At 54.9% G+C, this 19,156-nt stretch overlaps 1 protein-coding gene across 8 annotated transcripts; it reads left to right on the forward strand.

Moving 5' to 3' along the window:
• The first annotated feature begins 958 nt into the window (after window positions 1-958).
• ARHGEF40 (Rho guanine nucleotide exchange factor 40) lies at window positions 959-18,985 on the forward strand. Of its 8 annotated transcripts, none has more exons than XM_037039819.1 (24): window positions 959-1,114; window positions 3,665-3,862; window positions 4,474-5,722; window positions 5,872-6,039; window positions 6,170-6,290; window positions 6,845-6,941; window positions 7,049-7,129; window positions 7,244-7,360; window positions 8,290-8,385; window positions 8,477-8,592; window positions 9,214-9,340; window positions 11,044-11,166; window positions 11,267-11,410; window positions 11,909-12,513; window positions 12,632-12,866; window positions 13,182-13,268; window positions 13,827-14,042; window positions 14,704-14,874; window positions 15,661-15,838; window positions 16,628-16,732; window positions 16,952-17,095; window positions 17,591-17,733; window positions 18,126-18,187; window positions 18,324-18,985. In XM_037039819.1, exons 1-23 carry the CDS (start codon window positions 1,112-1,114, stop codon window positions 18,180-18,182), a joined length of 4,581 nt encoding a protein of 1,526 aa, XP_036895714.1. In that variant the 5' UTR covers window positions 959-1,111; the 3' UTR covers window positions 18,183-18,187; window positions 18,324-18,985. The 8 variants fall into 8 exon arrangements, with proteins under 8 accessions (XP_036895714.1, XP_036895716.1, XP_036895715.1 ...); XM_037039821.1 differs by having other exon boundaries at window positions 18,141-18,187; XM_037039820.1 differs by having other exon boundaries at window positions 17,603-17,733.
• The last annotated feature ends 171 nt before the right edge of the window (window positions 18,986-19,156 follow it).

A 19,156-nucleotide genomic window follows, 5' to 3' on the forward strand; every position in this document is an offset into this window, starting at 1 on the left:
GAGAGCGAGCGGGTGGGTGAGGCTAGAACGTTCTTAATAAGCCGACACCCACTTTATCTGCTGTGTCAGATAGCCGTCCCCACAGCCCTGAGCCCCAGTGGCTCTGGGAGGCTATCGCCACCCCACAAAAGGGAAGGCTCTGATATCCAATAGTAAATCATGAGGTTCTGGTGCCTTCCCTCCACCAGCAGAAATGGGAGAGATGAGGGTGCAGAGGGGATAGGATGGCGACAGAGGAACTCAGAAAATGCTCGCGTTAGTGCACACCCTTACGGGAGGATCCTGGTCCGAGGAACCTTCCCCGCTTTATCCACCATGCCCACCCCAAGCCTGCACAGCTCCCTAATTGCCCCCCACGTTCCCGCCCTCCCCAGACCGCACAGAGGAGCCCATTGTCAGAGACCGAACGTTCCAGGACTGAGGAGAAGAGAGGGTAAAGAGGAGGGCCAGCAAGTCCTTGGAGGGTGGGAGGAATCCTCTCGTTTCCCTGCCCTTCGCTCCACCCAAGGCGCACAGGGGCCTGGGGGCGGGGGTCTCTTCTGAGTCTGGCAACAGAAGGGAGAAGAGGTTCCCCGGCGAGTTAGAGACCGGAGGCTCCCGGCCGCTAAACGATTCCAGTCCCTAGGCTAAGGACCCCAGGGAATTCGCGGACTAAAAAGATTCCGCAGGGAGCTAGGCCGGCGGCGGGGAAAAAAAGGGCATCTTCGGCCAGGCGGGCCCCCGAGTGTCTGGGTAGCAGCTACCCAGTGGAGGGCGGGGCAGAGGAGGAAGAGGTTGCGGGAGAGCCGGGAAGAGCAGCGGGGGGAGTCGGGGAGCTGCGGACAGGCCGCGCGCGGGAGAGGGAGTCAGCGCAGGGGGTCCCAGCAGGGGGTCCGGCTCCGGCGTGGAGTCGGAGGCGGGCGCTGCGGGGCGGGGCGGGGCGGGGCGGGGCGGCCCTCTCGGCCCTCCCTGGCTGGGCCCCGCGGCCTGGGAGCCCGAGCGAGCCGAGCCGCCGCCGCGGCCAGCGCTGTCCCCCAGCCAGACCCGGCGAGACGCGAACGGCGGGAGGGGAGCGGCGGCGCGCCCGGCCCCGCCCGCGGCCGGAGCTTTGGACACGAGTCCGCGCCGAGCCATGGTGAGTCCAGCGTCGCAACCCCGGGGTCCCCTCCGCCTTCGCGCAGCCCACTTCGGGCCGCCGGTCCCCCGCTTGGTGCCGCTGACGCCTGCTTTGGACTGTTGAGCGCTCCTAGACTCGCCTCCACCCCATCCCCCCACTTCTTTTCTTTGATCTGTCTGTCCGCCCCAGTGTCTGGCTCGGCCCCCACCGGGCATTGCCCTCTCCCTTTCTTTCTCACTCCTCTTCCCCGCCCCTTCTCCCCTTCTCTCTGTGGTCTCCCCCCCCTAATCTACACAGTTCCCCTCGCCCTCCTCTGCTCTGACCTGTGCCTTCCTTTGCAGGATCTTCCCTCCCCCTCCCGGGCCCTCCTGAGGGGTGGGTGCTGCAGCGGCCCTAGCGGCCTCAGGTCATGAGAACTGACCTGCCTGGAACTACCATTTTCCATCCCAGTCCCCAGCCCGGTGAGCCGGACCCACCCATCCGGCCCTGGGGGACCGGCCACAGCTGAGGCTGGGCTGGGGCCAGAGACATAGCCAAAGAGGGAAATTCCCGCGGCGAAGAGAGGTTGCCTCAGGATAGTGGACAGAATGGGGCGGGGGGCTCGCCGTGCCCGGAGGCATGACGCTGCCCGAGTAGACGAGAGACTTCGGGGAGTGGTGGGAGTCCCCCTGAGCTCCCGCTGCAGGGAACAGAAACCGTCCTAGGGCATTCCCGCTGCAGGAGGGGGCGGGGCGGGGAGGCACTGGAGGGAGCTCCCTGTAGGGGGTAGGGGACCCTAGCAGCAGCCACTTACGTCGCAGGGAGCTGGAGGGCACGGTTAAAGGAAAGCCCATACCAACAGCAGTGGACACTATCCTGCGAACTTCCACTCCAGAAGTATTCTCTGAAGAATCACTGCAGGAGTGGCACTGCCAGGGAGCGTCCACTGCGGGAGTGGGGTAGGGGGTACGCGGCCCGAGGGCCGCCCCCTGCGGGGGTGGAGGAGGGGGAGAGGCTCTGCCGGGAGTGGAGAAGAGGGGCGCACTCCCGGGGCTGCTTCTCTACTAAAGGAAGGGCACCCCCTGGCAGGGAGGCTGGAGCGAGAAGAAAGAGGAACTGGGCCAGGGAGCGCTGACTCAGTCTCTCAGGTCTCTGCTTTGGTCCCGGCCATCTGGAAGCCTGGTCTCCGTGCTTCTGCCCGCCGCCTCCCACCCCAGACCCCTCCTCCCCTCCTGCCGGTGTCGTTTCCTGTGGCTGAGACTCTCGCTCAGCCATGAGCTCACCGCCCCTAATGGGTTGCAGCTGCCTCGCTGCTCCAGCTCTAGATCCCCATTCCTGGCCTCAGAGCAGACAGCCCACTCTGCCTAGCCACCCCCCCCCCCCGCGCCGCCCCGCCCGACTCCACCCTCCCCCCACCCACGCTCTCTGCGCTGGCCGGGTCCCCGGAACACTGGGGGGTCTGTCTGCTCGCCCACACATCTTGGGGTCGGGTCTCTGTGTGACGCACTCAATGGCCCTCTCCGGGGTGGCTGTCCTGGCTTCTGGTGGTTAGAACAGGCAGGCAACTCCGGTATGCAGTTTTGTCTTCAGGGCAAAGGCAGAGCTGGGGGTCGCATAGGTAAAGAACCAGAAAAATTGTGCAGTGAGCTTCCCCTTGCCCATTTACAGCAAACAGATCTGATAAAATAAACTTCAAAGCTACCTTGAAGGAGAAATAACTTTGCAGAAGAATAGCCCGAAGGCTAGTCAGGCTATTCTAGTTGTTTAGAGTGTGGGGTGGGGAACAAGAACCCATGGATTCACTTAGGCAGGTGAGTTTGGAGGAAGTAGAGCTGAGTCTTTTGAGACGGTGGCTCTATGTCGAGATTGACAAAGACTTCATTCCAGAAAAGATTTCAGCTCCAATTCATGCCATCAAGGCCTGCTCTTCCCTTCCCCACTCATTACTTTTGTGACTTTTTTCCTCTTTCAACTGTCCCCACCCAGTTGTTTGTAATCCAGTCCCACGTGCTCCAGTTGGGTGAATTGCTTCATAGCCACAATGGGAGACAGGATGCTAAAACGATTCACCATAGACAGCCCTCCAGTCCTCCTTCCCATCCAGTGACCATCTCTAGCATGACTCATGGGTGGTGGCACCCCCTCCTAAAATGGAGGTCTCTGGATAGTGTGCCCTGCGAGGAGGGGCTTACAGGATGGCCATGTGAGTGCCCCACTCTCCAGAGCTCTCAGCCATAAATCAGCCCCCTGACGGGGCCAGGAGCCTGTCTCTGCTCTCTGGGGGAGGCTTATGCAATCCCGCTGATTCCCAAAAACCAGGGATGACACTGATCAGAGACATTCACAGCAAATTCTCCCTGGCTCTCCAAAGCCATTGTTTCAGAGCTCTCTCATGGAATGCACTTCGAGGCCTGCACGGTCTGATTGGCCCAATCCCGACGCCATCCAGGGCCAGCATTTCCTGATTGTTTTCTCTTTGCACCCAGTGGGGCCCCAGGGTGACACAGCCAGCTGCATCCCAGCCTTGCTCCCAAGGAACCATGCTTGGGTGATTTCTAAGGGTCTGCAGTCTGGTCTTGTCTCTACCAGGAGCCTGAGCCAGTGGAAGACTGTGTGCAGAGCACGCTCGCTGCCCTTTACCCGCCCTTCGAGGCAACAGCTCCCACGCTGTTGGGCCAGGTGTTCCAGGTGGTGGAGAGGACTTATCGGGAGGATGCGCTGAAGTACACACTGGACTTCCTGGTGCCCGCGAAGCATCTGCTTGCCAAGGTCCAGCAGGAAGCCTGTGTGAGTGGCCATGCATTCCTGTTCTAGCTCCTTTAAGATCCTCTGTCTAACTCCAGAGACTAGCCAGACCGACTAACTTCCCCCAGCCCAGAGACGCTGACTCCCTGACACTGATCACCCCCCAGAGGCACTGTCCCTCAGATATTAACACACAGACGCTCATCTTCCCAAAAAACTGGCCCCTAAGAAACATCAACTCCTAAACACCCTAACCCTCCAGACCCAATTCCAGACATTTCTTCCCTCACACAAATTTCTTAAGATGCTAACTCCCCCAGAGTGGCTCAGCAGAGACCCTTCACTTCTGTGGTTGTGAAGACCTCCTAAGAGTCTCTGAGTCCTCCAAGACAATGGCATCTGCTGACCATGTCTTTGTAATGACTCAGTTCTTACTCCCACACATGGAACAAGCTTCCTACCATCAGCAAACTGACCAGTTCCAAGCCCTTCCTCTGCCGTGTGAACACCCCAAGATATCCCCTCCTGCTCCTCTGGGGTTATACCCACCAGGCATAAGGCCACTCCTGCCTAGGATGGTCCCATTCTAACTGCCCTTTCCTGTTGGCTTAATCAGCAGAGGCCTGAGCACAGCCTCCCGTCTCTCTTCCCAGGCCCAGTACAGTGGTTTCCTCTTCTTCCATGAGGGCTGGCCCCTCTGCTTGCATGAGCAGGTGGTGGTACAGCTAGCAGCCCTGCCCTGGCAGCTGCTGTGCCCAGGGGACTTCTACTTGCAAGTAGTGCCCTCAGCAGCCCAAGCACCACGCCTGGTACTTAAGTGCTTGGCCCCAGGGGGTGGGCGTGTGCAGGAGCTGCCGGTGCCCAATGAGGCCTGTGCCTACCTATTCACACCTGAGTGGCTACAAGGCATCAATAAGGACCGGCCAACAGGTCGCCTCAGTACCTGTCTACTCTCCGCACCCTCTGGAATCCAGCGGCTGCCCTGGGCTGAGCTCATCTGCCCCCGATTTGTGCACAAAGAAGGTCTCATGGTAGGACATCAGCCAAGCACACTGCCCCCAGAACTGCCCTCTGGACCCCCAGGGCTCCCCAGCCCTCCACTCCCTGAGGAGGCCCTGGGCACCAGGAGTCCTGGGGATGGGCACAATGCCCCTGCTGAAGGACCTGAGGGCGAGTACGTGGAGCTGCTGGAGGTGACACTTCCCATGACGGGGAGCCCCATGGATGCTGAGGACTCCTCAGGCCTCGCCAGGACTCGGACAGTACCCACCCGAAAGGGTGCTGGGGGGAAGGGCCGGCACCGGAGACACCGAGCATGGATGCACCAGAAGGGTCTGGGACCTCGAGACCAGGATGGGGCACGCCCGCCTGGTGAGGGGAGCAGCAGCGGAGCTTCCCTGGGGTCTCCCCCAGGAGCTGAGGCCCTCCCAGAGGCAGCAGCCCAGGAGGTATCTGAGGCCCCAGCAGAGGGGCTGGGAAAAGCCTCTGAATCATGCCCCCTAAGGCCTGGGGAGGTCGGAGGAGGAATAGGCCAGGGAGCTGAAGGACCTCCTGGCACCCCTCGGAAAGGCAAAGGAAACAGGAAAAAGAAGCGAGCTGCAGGCAGAGGGGCTCTTGGCCGAGCGGGGGACAGTGTTCCTGTCCCACTGAGCTCTGGGGACAAGGTAGAGACCAGCCAACAAGAAGCCCTCATCAGTCTGCCCTCACCAAATGAGCATGAGCTTCCAGGAGGCGGCCTGATTAAGGAAGCCCATGAAGGTTTGGAGAAATCAGAGTGTGAGCTGAAAGAGGAGCTCAAACCAGTGGACGAGAAAGAGTCATGGCCCCCAGAAGCCTGTGGACCTGTGGAAGAGAAAGCCAGAGAGAGGGAGCAGAAGGGCCTGAACCAGGTGTGCACAGCAGGTGAGATGATACTGAGGTCAGTGGGGTGAGGACCAGTGTAGGTTAGGCCCCAGAAAGGGGGCTGGAGGAGGAGCAGAGGAGAGGTTGGGAGCAGAACAGCCATACCTGGTCTCAACCTCAGGCCCATAGCTCTGTCTGTGTCTATATAGGACCCACAGGTCCCGAAGGGCTCCTCTCCGATCCCCCAGCCCCAACCCTGGGAGATGTGCAGGAAGTGCAGGAGGACAGGATCCCTGAAGAGGCCCCCCCAGTCTCCATCTCTGATGACCCTGACATAGCTTGGGACTTGATGGCATCTGGATTCCTCATGCTGACTGGTCAGTGGGCAGCATGGTTGACGGGAAAGGGGTCAAAGAAAGAGAAGAGGTTGGAGTGGGCTGCAGAGAGTGGCGGAGTGGATGGGAGGTAGCCCCCAGCCAGGACAGCCTGGCCATTTTGTGTTCTCAGGAGGGGTCGACCAGAGTGGGCGAGCTCTGCTGACCATCACTCCACCGTGCCCTCCTGAGGATCCCCCGCCCTCCAGAGACATGCTGAGCACTGCTCTTCATTACCTGCACTCACTGCTCAGGTAACGGAGGCCCATTGCTGGCACCCTGGACACTACCCTCCTGGGTCATGAGGACTTAGACCTCTTCTCATCTTAGGACACTGACTTCCTGACATGTAAGACACCTGCTTCTTCAATCCTCAGATTTTCAAATCATTGACTTCTGACTTTACTCACCCCAAATCTCCAGGATGTCTACATCGACTCTTAAAATCAACATTGCTGCCTTTCACTACCCTAAGACACTACCCAGATTATCAGGACATTGATTCACTTATTCAACAACTATTTATTGAGCACCAGGAACCATGCTACATGCTGACTTTGAATTTATAGCCTCCAGAGCATAGAACTCTTAATTTTCTATACTCTGATCCTGTGACCCAATAGCCACGTGAATATGGACTGATTGCTAGGTCACACTGCTTCTCAGACACACATCCCAGACTTCGGGCCTTTGTCCATTGGCTCCCAAACATACCAGGGACTAACTCCTGAGACCCAGTGACACTAAGACCAGACCCTGTGCCACTGTCCCCTCAACACACTATCCTTGGCTCTTCCTGTTCCCACAGGCCCGATTTACAGATACTGGGGCTGTCTGTCCTGCTGGACCTTCGCAAGGCACCTCCCCTGCCTCCAGCACTCATTCCTGTCCTGAGTCAACTTCAGGTAACCAACCCCTTGAGATAGATCTTCTCCTGATCCTAACTCTTCCCTAGTGGCCATCCCAAGCTACCCCATTACCCACGATTTAGGGTTATTCTTCCCTCCTTCAGGACTTAGGAGACTCCCCCATCATTCAGCGGCTGCTCCTTCTCAATCATAATGACTCTCCAGCTGAGCTCCATGGATTTCAGGTTTGAGCCCCTTACTCCCACCTAGTGGGCCTAGTGGGTAGAGAGAGAAGAGCCTGGCTGGAACCCCAGGGGGCGATGCCCAGGCAAGAAACCCCTGCCTTCATGTGTCTACAGGGAGCTGAGTTGCTGTCAGAGAATGATCTGAAAAGAGTGGCCAAGCCAGAGGAGCTGCAGTGGGACTTGGGAGGTCACAGGGAGCCCTCTCCAAGCCACTGGGTAGAGGTACACCAGGTGAGCTACACCTCCTCCCCCCGGAACTCGGGGAGCCAGGAATGACCGAGCTGAGAACGTTCTAGGAGACGAGGCAGAGTTGAGAATCGACCAAGGGGTTGGGGAAACATGGTTTCCCTTCCATTCAATTCAACAAATAAACTTATGGCTCACAAACCATGAGCAGAATATTGTGCATATATGATGGGATGAGCATGTTAAATAAATTCTTAACATGCCATGAAGCTGCATATGATTTTCAGTGGGAGTTAAGCCAGAAACTACTAGAGAGCCGTGTGAAACAGCATCACTGGGGTTCTGGAAAGAGCTGAGAGCCAGGAAGTCTGGTTCTGGGTCCATGTGACCTTGGATAAGTGACTGCATGCCACTTCCTGAGCTGGTGCCTTTCTGTACCTGCTTCCTGCACCACCATCCCAGCCTCAGGATTGCCACCCACAAAGAACATCCATTGTGATACAATCTCTGATTCTCTGAACCTAAGTGCTGTGAGTATTCAAGAAAAGCGGTGTAAACATGACCTCAGCCGAGTATTACAGGAGGCCCATAACATGGTCTCTACGCTGTGCTTCTGGGACCTGGATCTAACCACGCCGAGCGGAGGGTTTTACAGGGTCAGGGAGACAGAGGAGAGAAGACTCATGTTTACTAAGCTACACAGTGTACCAGGCCCACGCTGGGTGCTTGTGTAGCAGCGCCTCTTTAAACTTCACGAAACCCTTATGTCTTATCTGGACATTAGAGTTGAGGAAACTGAGGTTCAGGGAGGTTTCTGGACCTTCCCAAGGTCACCCAATTAGTAAGCAACAAAGTCAGGAGCTGAAGTCGGCATTGCCTTTCGGAAGCCTCTGGGGCTGCCCCATATCCACCCTGGAGCTGAGGCTCCTTATCCCAGACTGTCCCTGGACTTCACCCCTGTGCGCGTGTTTCAGGAGGTGGCGAGGCTGTGCCGTCTGTGCCGAGGTGTGCTGGGCTCTGTACGGCAAGCCATTTCGGAACTGGAGGCAGTGGCAGAGCCAGAGGGAGAGGTATGAAATGAGATGGGACAAAAGGGCCCGGGTGGGGACTGGGGTGGGAACTGTGGTGGAATCTCAATCACCAACTGCTTCCTGCTCCCAGGAGGCGGTAGGAATGCCTGAGCCCCTACAGAAGGTGCTGGCAGATCCCTGGCTGACAGAGCTACAGAAGGATGGGGGAGCGATCCTGATGAGGCTGCGCTCCACCCACAGCAGCAAGTATGGGGGACGGGTGTGCTGGGGTAGGTGGATGGGGCGGGTGGAGACACAACAGAGGGCTGCCAATAAACCTGAGCTGTCAGATCATTCTCTCTCTCTTTTTAAAAAGATTTACTTATCTATTTTTAGAGTGAGAGTAAAGAAAAGAAAAAGAGAGGGAGGGAATCATCAATGTGTATCAATGTGTGGTTGCCACCCACGTGCCACCTACTGGGGGGCCTGGATTGCAACCCAGGCATGCGCCCTGACTGGGAATCGAACTGGCAACCCCTTGCCTCACAGGCCGGTGCTCAGTCCAGTGAGCCACACTAGCCAGGGCACTGGCTGTTTATTCTTACTGAGCATGTATCTGGACAAGATATCATGCTTTTCCACTTATCTCATAACCCCTTATAGGGTCTCTACATGTTAGTTATGATTACAAATGGGGATTTGGAGGATCAGAAGTGTTAAATATCTTGGCCAAGGTTAGTCGGTAAATGAAAAAGTCAGGATTAAAATCCAGGCCTATACAATGACCCATGACACTCTCCACCTCTTGTAGGGATGCAAGGATAGAATAGGGTAGGGGGGGCTTGATAAACAAGGGCAGTGATTCATTCTGCCCCACTCCTTTCCCAGGCTAGAGGGCCCTGGCCCAGCTACACTGTATCAGGAGGTGGACGAAGCCATTCATCAGCTCGTGCGCCTCTCCAACCTGCACGTGCAACAGCAGGAGCAGCGGCAGCGCCTGCGCCGACTCCAGCAGGTGAACCAGCACCCCTGGACCTCTCTCACTTGGTCTGGGGGCCTGGCCTCCAGCACCCCCTTTCCACTATAGAGTTGATGTTCTCCTAACCTGGCTTGGTTGACTGGCCTTCCCCCTCTCCTCACCTCCCCTGGAGGTTGGTCATGGTCAGTGTGAGTGTCAACGGGAGGGAGACAGCATCGCAAGACCAGCAAAGGAGAGAAGTCAGTCTCTCCCACTCTGCACTGCTCACGTTTGACCAAGGACCCCAGGGGGTTCTGGGAAGAGCTGATTGATCCTGGAGTGCCTGCCTCCTTTGCTGAAAAACAATGAATGTCTATGGATACCTGCTCTTTATCTATACTGCCACCCATGTTCCCTCGGCTCTTTTTTTTTTTTAAGATTTTGTTTGTTCATCTTCAGAGAGGGAAAAAGGAGGGAGAAAGAGCAGTCGGCTGCCTGTTGCAGACCAGTGCTCAACCCCCTGAGCCCACAGCCATGGCTCCTCAACTCTTTATACGATGTCATCCTCCAGACCTGAGGCTGGAAAGGCCCCTTGAAAGGAGAGGGCAGTGGAAGCTCTAAATGCCTCAGGAACCAAGGCCTCTTTGTGGGGAGGGTTCAGTGATAAGTCTGGCTTCTCTGAATCTTGATGCTACTCTTATAGTTAAGAGCCCCATAGGGATTTGCTCCCCACTCTACTGTGTGGGTGAGAGAGGGCTTTGAAATTTCATTGCTCCTCCCTAGTGCCAAGCGTGCTGAGTGAGTTTGTCTCACTAACCTCCATGTGGGCATCAGGGAGGGTTAATCAAGGGCCAGTGTCAGAAGGCGGGAGGGGGGAGGGGCTCTCTGCTTTCTGGGATTTCTGCATACTGGCTCTCTCCATCCCAGTATCCAAGGGGTTATATATCTTACTGTATACTTGCCTGCTTGTTTATTAGTTCTTTTCTCCCACTGTTTAAAAAGTGTTAGCCCACAGGATTTAAAGGCTAAAGTGCCCAGCTTGAGTTTCAGTTCTGCTGGGAGTGAAATGTTGGGCAAGTCTGAAAGTGTCTCTGAATTCCCAAGTCCTCACCTGTAGAATGGGGATGCTAATTATAAGCACAGGGGTGTCGGGACAACAAACAAATCAAGCAAAGCACCATGGAAGCGTTTACTGTTGGCCTTGGTTACTGGGAACACCCTGACTTATGCTCAGCTGTCTTACCCAGCTTCCAGCCTTTCCTCAGAGGAAAAACTTACCATCCCTTTTTGGTCAAACATCCTATAACCAGTGAGTCCCTCGAGCCCATAATAGGCAACTACAGCTGCATGCACACGCCTGCGTATGCAGGCTTACGTGTGTGCGTGCACACACAATACCACCTCCTGAGCCATCTCTGCACCCATCACTGGGCTCAGAAAATGTGAAATTTCTCCTGGTCCTCATTTCAGTCCTCATCCCCTCATCCTGTCTCAGGCTCACATCAGGTTTATTGATTTCATCACGGCACAGCCCTGGAACCCTGACCTGCATGCCCAGCTTCCCTTTCATCTGCTGCTTTACAAAGATCTCTTACTTTCTCACTGCCATCCGCTGTTAGCATCCCCATTTTACAGCTGAGATGAAACAGTTTACCCAAGGGTCTGCTGATTGGGGCGATGGGGTTGAACAGGGTCTCAGCTTTCCTACCCCCTGCAAGCCTCTTCCTCACAGTCCCGCTCTTCCACCCCACTTGCCCCAGGTGCTGCAGTGGCTAGCAGGTCCAGGGGAGGAGCAGCTGGCGAGCTTCGCTGCACCTGGGGACTGCCTGTCTGCCCTGCAGGAGACAGAGCTCCGATTCAGGGCTTTCAGTGCTGAGGTTCAGGTGAGAAGTGGGAGAGGGGCAGGTGAGTGGAGACATTGGGGAGGCAGGGGCAGCTGAGTGGGAATGAGGGCCAGGTCTGAGCGTAGCCTCCCTTCTCCAGGAGCGCCTGGCCCAAGCGCGGGAGGCCCTGGCCCTGGAGGACGACGCTGCCTCCCAGAAGGTTCTGGATATCTTTGAGCAGCGGCTGGAACAGGTCGAGAGTGGCCTCCACCGGGCCCTGCGGCTACAGCGCTTCTTCCAGCAGGTGTGTGCACAGCCTCATTCTTCCATGGCCACCATTGTCTTCCTTTTGTCTGAAGAGGCTGATCGGGTAGTTGTTCAAAGCAGGGACTCAGGTGGCCATCTCCCTGGCTTTACCTGCTGGCTCTGCCACCTCCTTGCTAAATGGCCTGAGACAAGATACCAAGACCGAGTGTGCCTCCACAGGCACCTACCTCGCAGGGCTCTGTGAGGATTATAAGCCATATTAAAAAGCACTTAGTGCAGAGCCTGCCAGTGGCAAATTCTGTGTATTGACTATTCTTTCATCTGGGCTGCAGTCTCCATACCCGTTTCAAGTGGCCTGGTCAGACAGTGATGCTGGAATAGTGAGGGGCCATGTACTGAGAAGCCTGGCAGGGTGGTGAGCATTGGGAAGCCGTCGTGAAAGAAGCCAAGAGCTGTCATCAGGCAGCATGGGGGAGCAAGCAGCACAGCACTTCACCCCTTCCTCTCTCAACTCCTAACCTCTTTGGTCTTGCAGGCACATGAATGGGTGGATGAAGGCTCTGCCAGGCTGGCAGGAGCGGGGCTTGGTCGAGAGGCAGTGTTGGCAGCCCTGGCCCTGCGACGGGCACCGGAGCCCAGTGCTGGCACCTTCCAGGAGATGCGGGCTCTGGCTCTAGACCTGGGTAGCCCAGCAGCCTTGAGAGAATGGGGCCGCTGCCGGGCCCGCTGCCAAGAGCTGGAGAAAAGGATTCAGCAACAGCTGGGAGAGGAGGCCAGTCCACGAGGCCCCCGGCGAAGGCGGGCAGACAGTGCTGGCAGTGGAGGGGCCCAGCGGGGCCACAGCCCCTCACCCAGCCTCAGCTCCCTGCTGCTTCCCAGCAGCCCTGGGGCACTGGCAGCCCCATCCCACTGCTCTCTGGCTCCCTGTGGGGAGGACAACGAGGAGGGCCCCGAACTGTCTCCAGAAGCAGAGGGCAGACCACCGAGGACTGTGCTGATCCGAGGCCTGGAGGTCACCAGTACTGAGGTGGTAGATAGGACGTGCTCACCCCGGGAACACGTGCTGCTAGGCCGGGCCGGGGGGCCAGACGGGCCCTGGGGAGTAGGCACCCCCCGGATGGAGCGCAAGCGAAGCATCAGGTGAGAGCCCAGCCCAACTGGTGCCCACTGGCTCAGCAGGAAAAGAACATGACATTGTTGAGGGGTGGTGACTCCCTCGCATGCCTCAGTCTCCTCTGTCACTCTGTTTTACCTTCAGTGCCCAGCAGCGTCTGGTGTCCGAGTTGATTGCCTGTGAGCAGGAGTATGTGGCCACTTTGAGTGAGCCAGTGCCACCTCCTGGGTGTGAGCTGACCCCTGAACTTCGGGGCACCTGGGCCGCTGCCCTGAGTGTCCGGGAGAGGCTTCGCAGCTTCCATCGGACACACTTTTTGCGGGAGCTTCAGGGTTGCGCTACCCACCCCTTGCGAATCGGGGCCTGCTTCCTTCGCCATGTGAGTGATCCTGTGAGACTTCTTCAGGGTCCTGTTTCAGCCCCACCCACTTGAACCACCTCCTTAGCATCTGTCCCCTAAACTCATTCCTACCAGAATGTGTGGTCCAAGACTCTGGAGCCTAGTACTATTCCCTGGGTCCCTCTGTGACCCTGTCCACCAGTGCTGCTTGGCCTTCACTATCTCCATGGCAGTCCGTCATTCCCTTAGCAGAGTGTGCCCTGGTGACCCTCCTTTGGGCTACAGTGGGGATGTGGAGGAGGAGAGGAAGGGTCTTGTCTGCAGGGATGGCTTACTTCCTCTCTACGGCCACAGGGGGACCAGTTCAGCCTTTATGCTCAGTACGTGAAGCATCGACACAAACTGGAAAATGCTCTGTCTGCACTCGGCGCCCCCGCCAAGGTAACCTTTTCTCCAATCCTCACAAGAAGGGGTGGGGCCACGAAGACCTAAAATCCATCCAAGCTCAAAATCTCTCAGGGAAAAAAAGCTTTCCTGGGTGTGCTCAGGAACATCACCTACCAATAATCTCCTAGAACCTAGATTTTTATCTGGTCCACCTGAGGGACTACTGGGCAAGACTCCTGGTTCTTCTGAGCCTCTGTTTCTACACTAATAAATGGGGGCAATGTTCACTGTATCTAACTCACAGAGTACTTTGAGGATCAAAAGACCTCACAATAAAAGATGGGAAAGTGACTTCAAAAGTTAAAAGCCAGAGGACATTAGGGATTGATTATTTGTATTCCTCCTCTATGCTCCATCAAAATACAGAGGATGACTGAATCTCCTGTAGCCCCCCATCTGCTATCTTTCTGGAGAAAGGTTTTCACCTTACCTTTGGATGTATCTGAGCTTCATCTATCCCCAGAAGCCTGGAATACCACCCACCCCACAGAGCTCAGTCTCCATCAGCTCCAGTCCCTTCCCTAATCCCTGTCTGTCTCCTTCCCAACCTAGGGCTCTACAGAGTGTGGACCTCACCTGCCCAGGGCCCTGCAGCAGCCCCTGGAGCATCTAGCTCGGTATGGACGGCTCTTGGAAGAGCTCCTAAGGGAAGCTGGGCCTGAGCTGAGTTCTGAGCGCCAGGCCCTTGGGGCCGCAGTGCAGCTGCTTCGGGAACAAGAGACCCGTGGTAGAGACCTGCTGGCAGTGGAGGCGGTGCGTGGCTGTGAGGTGAGGTCAGGGCTCCAGCTCAAACTGCCTAGCCCTGTGGCCCCAGAAGCAGTGTGGGCTGGTGAAAAGAGAATTAGACTCAAGGTCAGAGGACCCCAAGCTCTAATTTTTAACCAGCTCATTGGCCAGAGTCAAGTCACTGAACCTCACTGGACTTCTGCCCAACATCCCAAGATCCTACATCTGCCTGTGCTTACCTATCCCTTTCCTAATTCTTATCTTTACCTATCTACTCTGCACTTCTTTCTGCATCTCAGCACTCACACATACCGTATTCTCCTCTACGTAATCTCTTGCCAGTCGTGAGGTTCCAGAGCAAGTTGAAAACCTGCTTCCTCCGGTAGACTTCTTTCCCCATCCATTCTTTGCTGATTCTCTTCCTGGGGCAAATTGGTGCTTTGGTCCCCAACATTCAAAGGCTTCCATATGAGAGGCTATAAACCCTACTACGCAATGTGCCTTCCATCTTCAGAGGCAGGCTGTGCTGCTAGGTCAGGAAACAGTGGCCAGTAGGTGGATTCTAGGCCAAGGGCTTCCTTGACTTCCTGACTCTGTCTGAGAATGAGTCATTAAGTACTTGCCCCATAAATTGCATTTTTACTTGCCATAAAGTACACACAAAGGGCTCCAGGGCCAACAATGTTCCTTTTTCCTTTTACAGACAGATCTGAAGGAACAAGGACAGCTCCTGCACCGGGACCCCTTCACCGTCATCTGTGGCCGAAAGAAGTGCCTTCGCCATGTCTTTCTCTTCGAGCATCTCCTCCTGTTCAGCAAGCTCAAAGGCTCTGAGGGGGGGTCAGAGATCTTTGTTTACAAACAGGCCTTTAAGGTACAACGCCTGCAGGAAGGAGGGGTGGTAGGGAATGAGACAGGAAGTCGTGTTCTTCTTGAGAACTCAGGATGTTCTGTAAATTCAGCCCAACCCACGTTCAGAATCTGCATCGTCCAGAACAGACTTTGGCCTGTTACCAACCCGCAGTTAGGGTGTGAGGGTGACAGAAGGCCATCGTCAGTCTGCGCCTTGAGGTTTTCCTTATCTTTCATTCAGAAGACTCATGAGGCCTTCTAAGCCAGAAAGAAGGAGGACCCTTCCCATTAAGAACACACATGGTCCCTGGGGGATGGGAGACAAGACAATGCATATACAGTTTAACATGACGGAACTGAAGAAGCCAAGAGGAGGGAAGCCTTGCTTTAGGGAAACAGCCCTAGTTCCCAGATAAACATCAACAGCAACCTATGGCTATGTGGCATGATTCTAAGGATTTCTAGACCTTGTCCCCATATACTAGTTCCAGTTCTTCAGGATGGGGTGGCAGAGTACAGTATAGAGCGAAAAGCCTAGGTTTGGAATAATGGATGTGGTTTGAACCTTCCTTCTCTAATAAGCTATGATAAACCCTTGGGCAAGTTGCTTCATGACTCTGGGCATTCCCCTTCTATAAATTATGGTTGCTATAGAAACTAAATGTAGAGCAGTTGGCCAATGGTAGGTGTTGAGCAAACATTTACTGAACATCTACCAGATGCCAGGCTAAGTGTAATGCTTTTCCATGTGGTACCATCTAGCCAGAACTCACTCCATCCCTACCCACTCTCCTTTGCTCTTTCTCAGACTGCTGACATGGGGCTAACAGAAAACATCGGGGACAGTGGGCTCTGCTTTGAGCTGTGGTTTCGGCGGCGGCGGGCACGGGAGGCATACACTCTGCAGGCAGCTTCACCAGAGATCAAACTCAAGTGGACAAGTTCTATTGCCCAGCTGCTATGGAGACAGGCAGCCCATAATAAGGGTAACAGGCGGAGCTGGGGAAGGGTGTGCTTGGGGGATCAAGGTTGTGGCAGGTTAGCTGGGAAGTGTGAAGAACACGTGGGAAAATAGGATGGAGGACAGAGAAAGAAATGACTTACGAGAAGATTCAGGATGTGATTTGAGAGAGACTGCTGAGAGGCAAATTAGTCTAAGGTGTACCAAAGGGAAAGAGGAATCTAGCAAATTTCAGGAAAGAAAAAGCAAACAGCTGGAGAAGAAAGTGAGAAAGTATACACTGGTCGTGTGTTCTAGAACTTAACTGCTGTGTGACCCGAACTCATTTTTTGTTTTGGTTTTGGGGTTTTTGCTGGGTGTTTTTTGTTTTTGTTTTTGTTTTTCCTAATCCTCTGAACTTCATTCTGCTCATCTGGGAAAAAAAGAAAGAAAGTAATATCTATCTACATCTCAGTGTGATAGGGAAAATTATATATGAAGAACTTGATAAACTGTAATGGTATGTAAAAATGTGAGTTTTGATTTTAACACCCAAGATAAAGGGAAGAACATGAGCATAAGAAGAAAAGCTGGGCAGCTGGAATGGTGGGATGGATGGGCAGGGTGCAGCATGCAAGAGAAAAGAGACAGATGTTCGAGGAGGCTGAGGACCGCTATCTCCATCCATGTCACCAGCAAGAGAAACGAGACACCAGAGGCATGAGAGGGAGAAATAAGTGTTGGGAAGGAGCAAAAGGAAGTCAACCAAAACGATGCTAGAGCTGGAGCAGAAAAGGGGCAAAAGGAGGTTGGTAACAGGGTCTCTGTTCCCTAGAGCTCCGAGTGCAGCAGATGGTCTCCATGGGCATTGGGAATAAACCTTTTCTGGACATCAAGGCCCTTGGGGAGCGGACGCTGAGTGCCCTGCTCACTGGAAGAGGTGAGAGCTACAGTGCTGGGGAATGGTGCAGAAGACAAGACCTTGACAGTGAGGGCACAGTGGGGAGGCATGGTAGAAAGTAAGGAAGGATAGTGAGTGGATGTCTTCCCAGAAGTTATGGGACTGACTGGGAAGTCCTCTAGGAAGCTTAGGGTCTCTTCAGGGAGCCAGGAGGGCTTTCCCACACCAGCACCCACCCCCCACCCCGATTCTCTGCAGCCGCCCGCACTCGGGCCTCCGTGGCCGTGTCATCCTTTGAGCATGCCGGCCCCTCCCTTCCGGGCCTCTCACCGGGAGCCTGCTCCCTGCCTGCCCGCGTCGAGGAGGAGGCCTGGGATCTGGACGTCAAGCAAATTTCCCTGGGTGAGGCACCTCTCAAGGGGTGGCTCCCCCCAACAGCTGGGTCATCACTGTGATGTTCAGGCTGCTTGTTGCTGAGCAATTCCGTCTTCTAGCCAAGAAGCCCAGTTGCCATGACAACTATTTACAGCTTCCCCATTGCTAAAAGAGCCTTCCATTGGGTTGCTAGGTTAATGCTACAGCCGCCTGTTGCTAAGAAGCACTTCCTCTGTACCTCTCTGTAGCTCTCCTTGGGTTTCTATGGAGACTGCCTCAGCTTCCTGTTGTACCCTCCTGGTTCACCGCGGCAATCCTTATAGTTTCCTATCGCTTCTTCCCCCATTGCTTTAATGATGCCGCTGACAATTTCCTGCCTCTTGGTAGGGGGTGGTTCTCTTGCAAGTGGATTGCTATGGTGATTCACAGCTTCCTGTTGCTATAGAGCTTTTTCTTCCCTGATGGAGCAGCTTGGTTGCTTCAGGTAATTTAGAAGAGTTCTATACCCTGCTCTCACCCTAGCTTCCCCTCCAGCCCCAGAAACACTTGACTCTTCTGGAGATGCATCCCCAGGACCAAGAAACAGCCCCAGCCTGCAACCCCCCAACCCTGGGAGCAGCACTCCCACTTTGGCCACTGGAGGGATCTTAGGGCTATCTCGGCAGGTAAGCCCCTGCAGTAGGGCTGGGAAGGGGTGACCTCTTCAGCCACTTTCTGGGTGGGTTCTTCTGATCTTTCATCCTATGGGGGGCAGAGGGAGGCAGCCAGCCTGTGCTGCCAGCGAAGCTACAGGCTGGCTATACTATCCAGTCTGCCTTTCTCCTCTCCTGCATCCCTGGCTGAGAGGCATTCAGGGTCAAAAGTGAAAAGCAATCTTTAATAAACAGCATAGTACAGGAGTGGATGGAAAGGGGAGAATGCCAGCAGCCTGGTTTGGACTTGGATTAAATCAGCAAATTCAGAAACTCCGGAGAGGAAAAAGGTGAATTGACAGCCTTGGGTGAGAAACAGATGGGAGACAGGAAATAGGTCATTTCTTATCCTTTTAATTCACCAGTTTCTCTCCCCTAAGAGTCATGCTCGAGCCTTGAGTGACCCCACCACGCCTCTGTGACCTGGGTGAGTTGGTGCCCCCCTTCCTACCACACCCGACACCCCTTCCCTCTTGCATGTACTGCCCTTAGTCCCTTCAGCTGCTTAGGAGTTGACCTCTTCCCTCTCCCAACCCTTCTCCTTCTTCTCTCCTGGCCTCTAGACAAAATCCAGAACTTGGCTACAGCCCCTCCTCTCAGCATATTTTGGGCTGGGATGGCGGTGGGACATAGTGAAGGACTGGAAGAGCTTTGACTTCCTTCCCTCTACTTCCTGGAAAGAGAGGTCAAAGGACCAGCGCATTTCCCTGCTACCGCTATCTCTGTAGCTTTTCTGAACTGGGTGCCTTCTTCCTCAGGAACCAGAGTAGCCATACTTGCTTGCCTTTGTACCCTGTAGGCAGGAGTTATCCGTGGCCTAGTTCTTCCCCACCCTGGGCCACTGCATACTCCCAGGGCACGGCCCCATGTCAGGTCTCCCGGGATAACCGGTGTTTTCCCCTTCTGCCCATCCTGACTCTCCCTAAGAAGACTCATCTCTGCCAGGTTAACCATAATTCCTGGTGACTCCATTCTGGGGTGTCATAGGAAACAGAGCTATGCAAACCAATATATGAGGGTGGGGTGGGGACCTGCAAACTTTATACATGTAATTACTGTTATTATAATACTATTGCTATATTAAATGTATTTACTTGCATTTTGTGTCCAAAAAAGAGCTAGAGCAGTCTTCTGGGTTGAGGTGATATTACTAACTTGAATACTTCTCCTCAATCATTAACTAGAACACACAAAATACAATGAGGGTACAAGGTACCTTGTATCCCTTCCTGTCCCAAAGTTGGGTATGGCCTGGGAGAATGTGTCTTCTTCATGGTGGCTCCCAGGGGCTCAGTGTACCCTTTGAAGTTCCTCCTCTCACACTGTCTAGACACAGTCAAGGTGGACTCAGCACAGTCCAGCAGATTTCAGAATGAGAGGTCCTCAGACCACAATT

Source organism: Sturnira hondurensis, unplaced genomic scaffold, assembly GCF_014824575.4.
Source record: "Sturnira hondurensis isolate 20B ecotype Veracruz unplaced genomic scaffold, ASM1482457v3 Scaffold0025484, whole genome shotgun sequence".
NCBI classification, from domain to species: Eukaryota; Metazoa; Chordata; class Mammalia; order Chiroptera; family Phyllostomidae; genus Sturnira; species Sturnira hondurensis.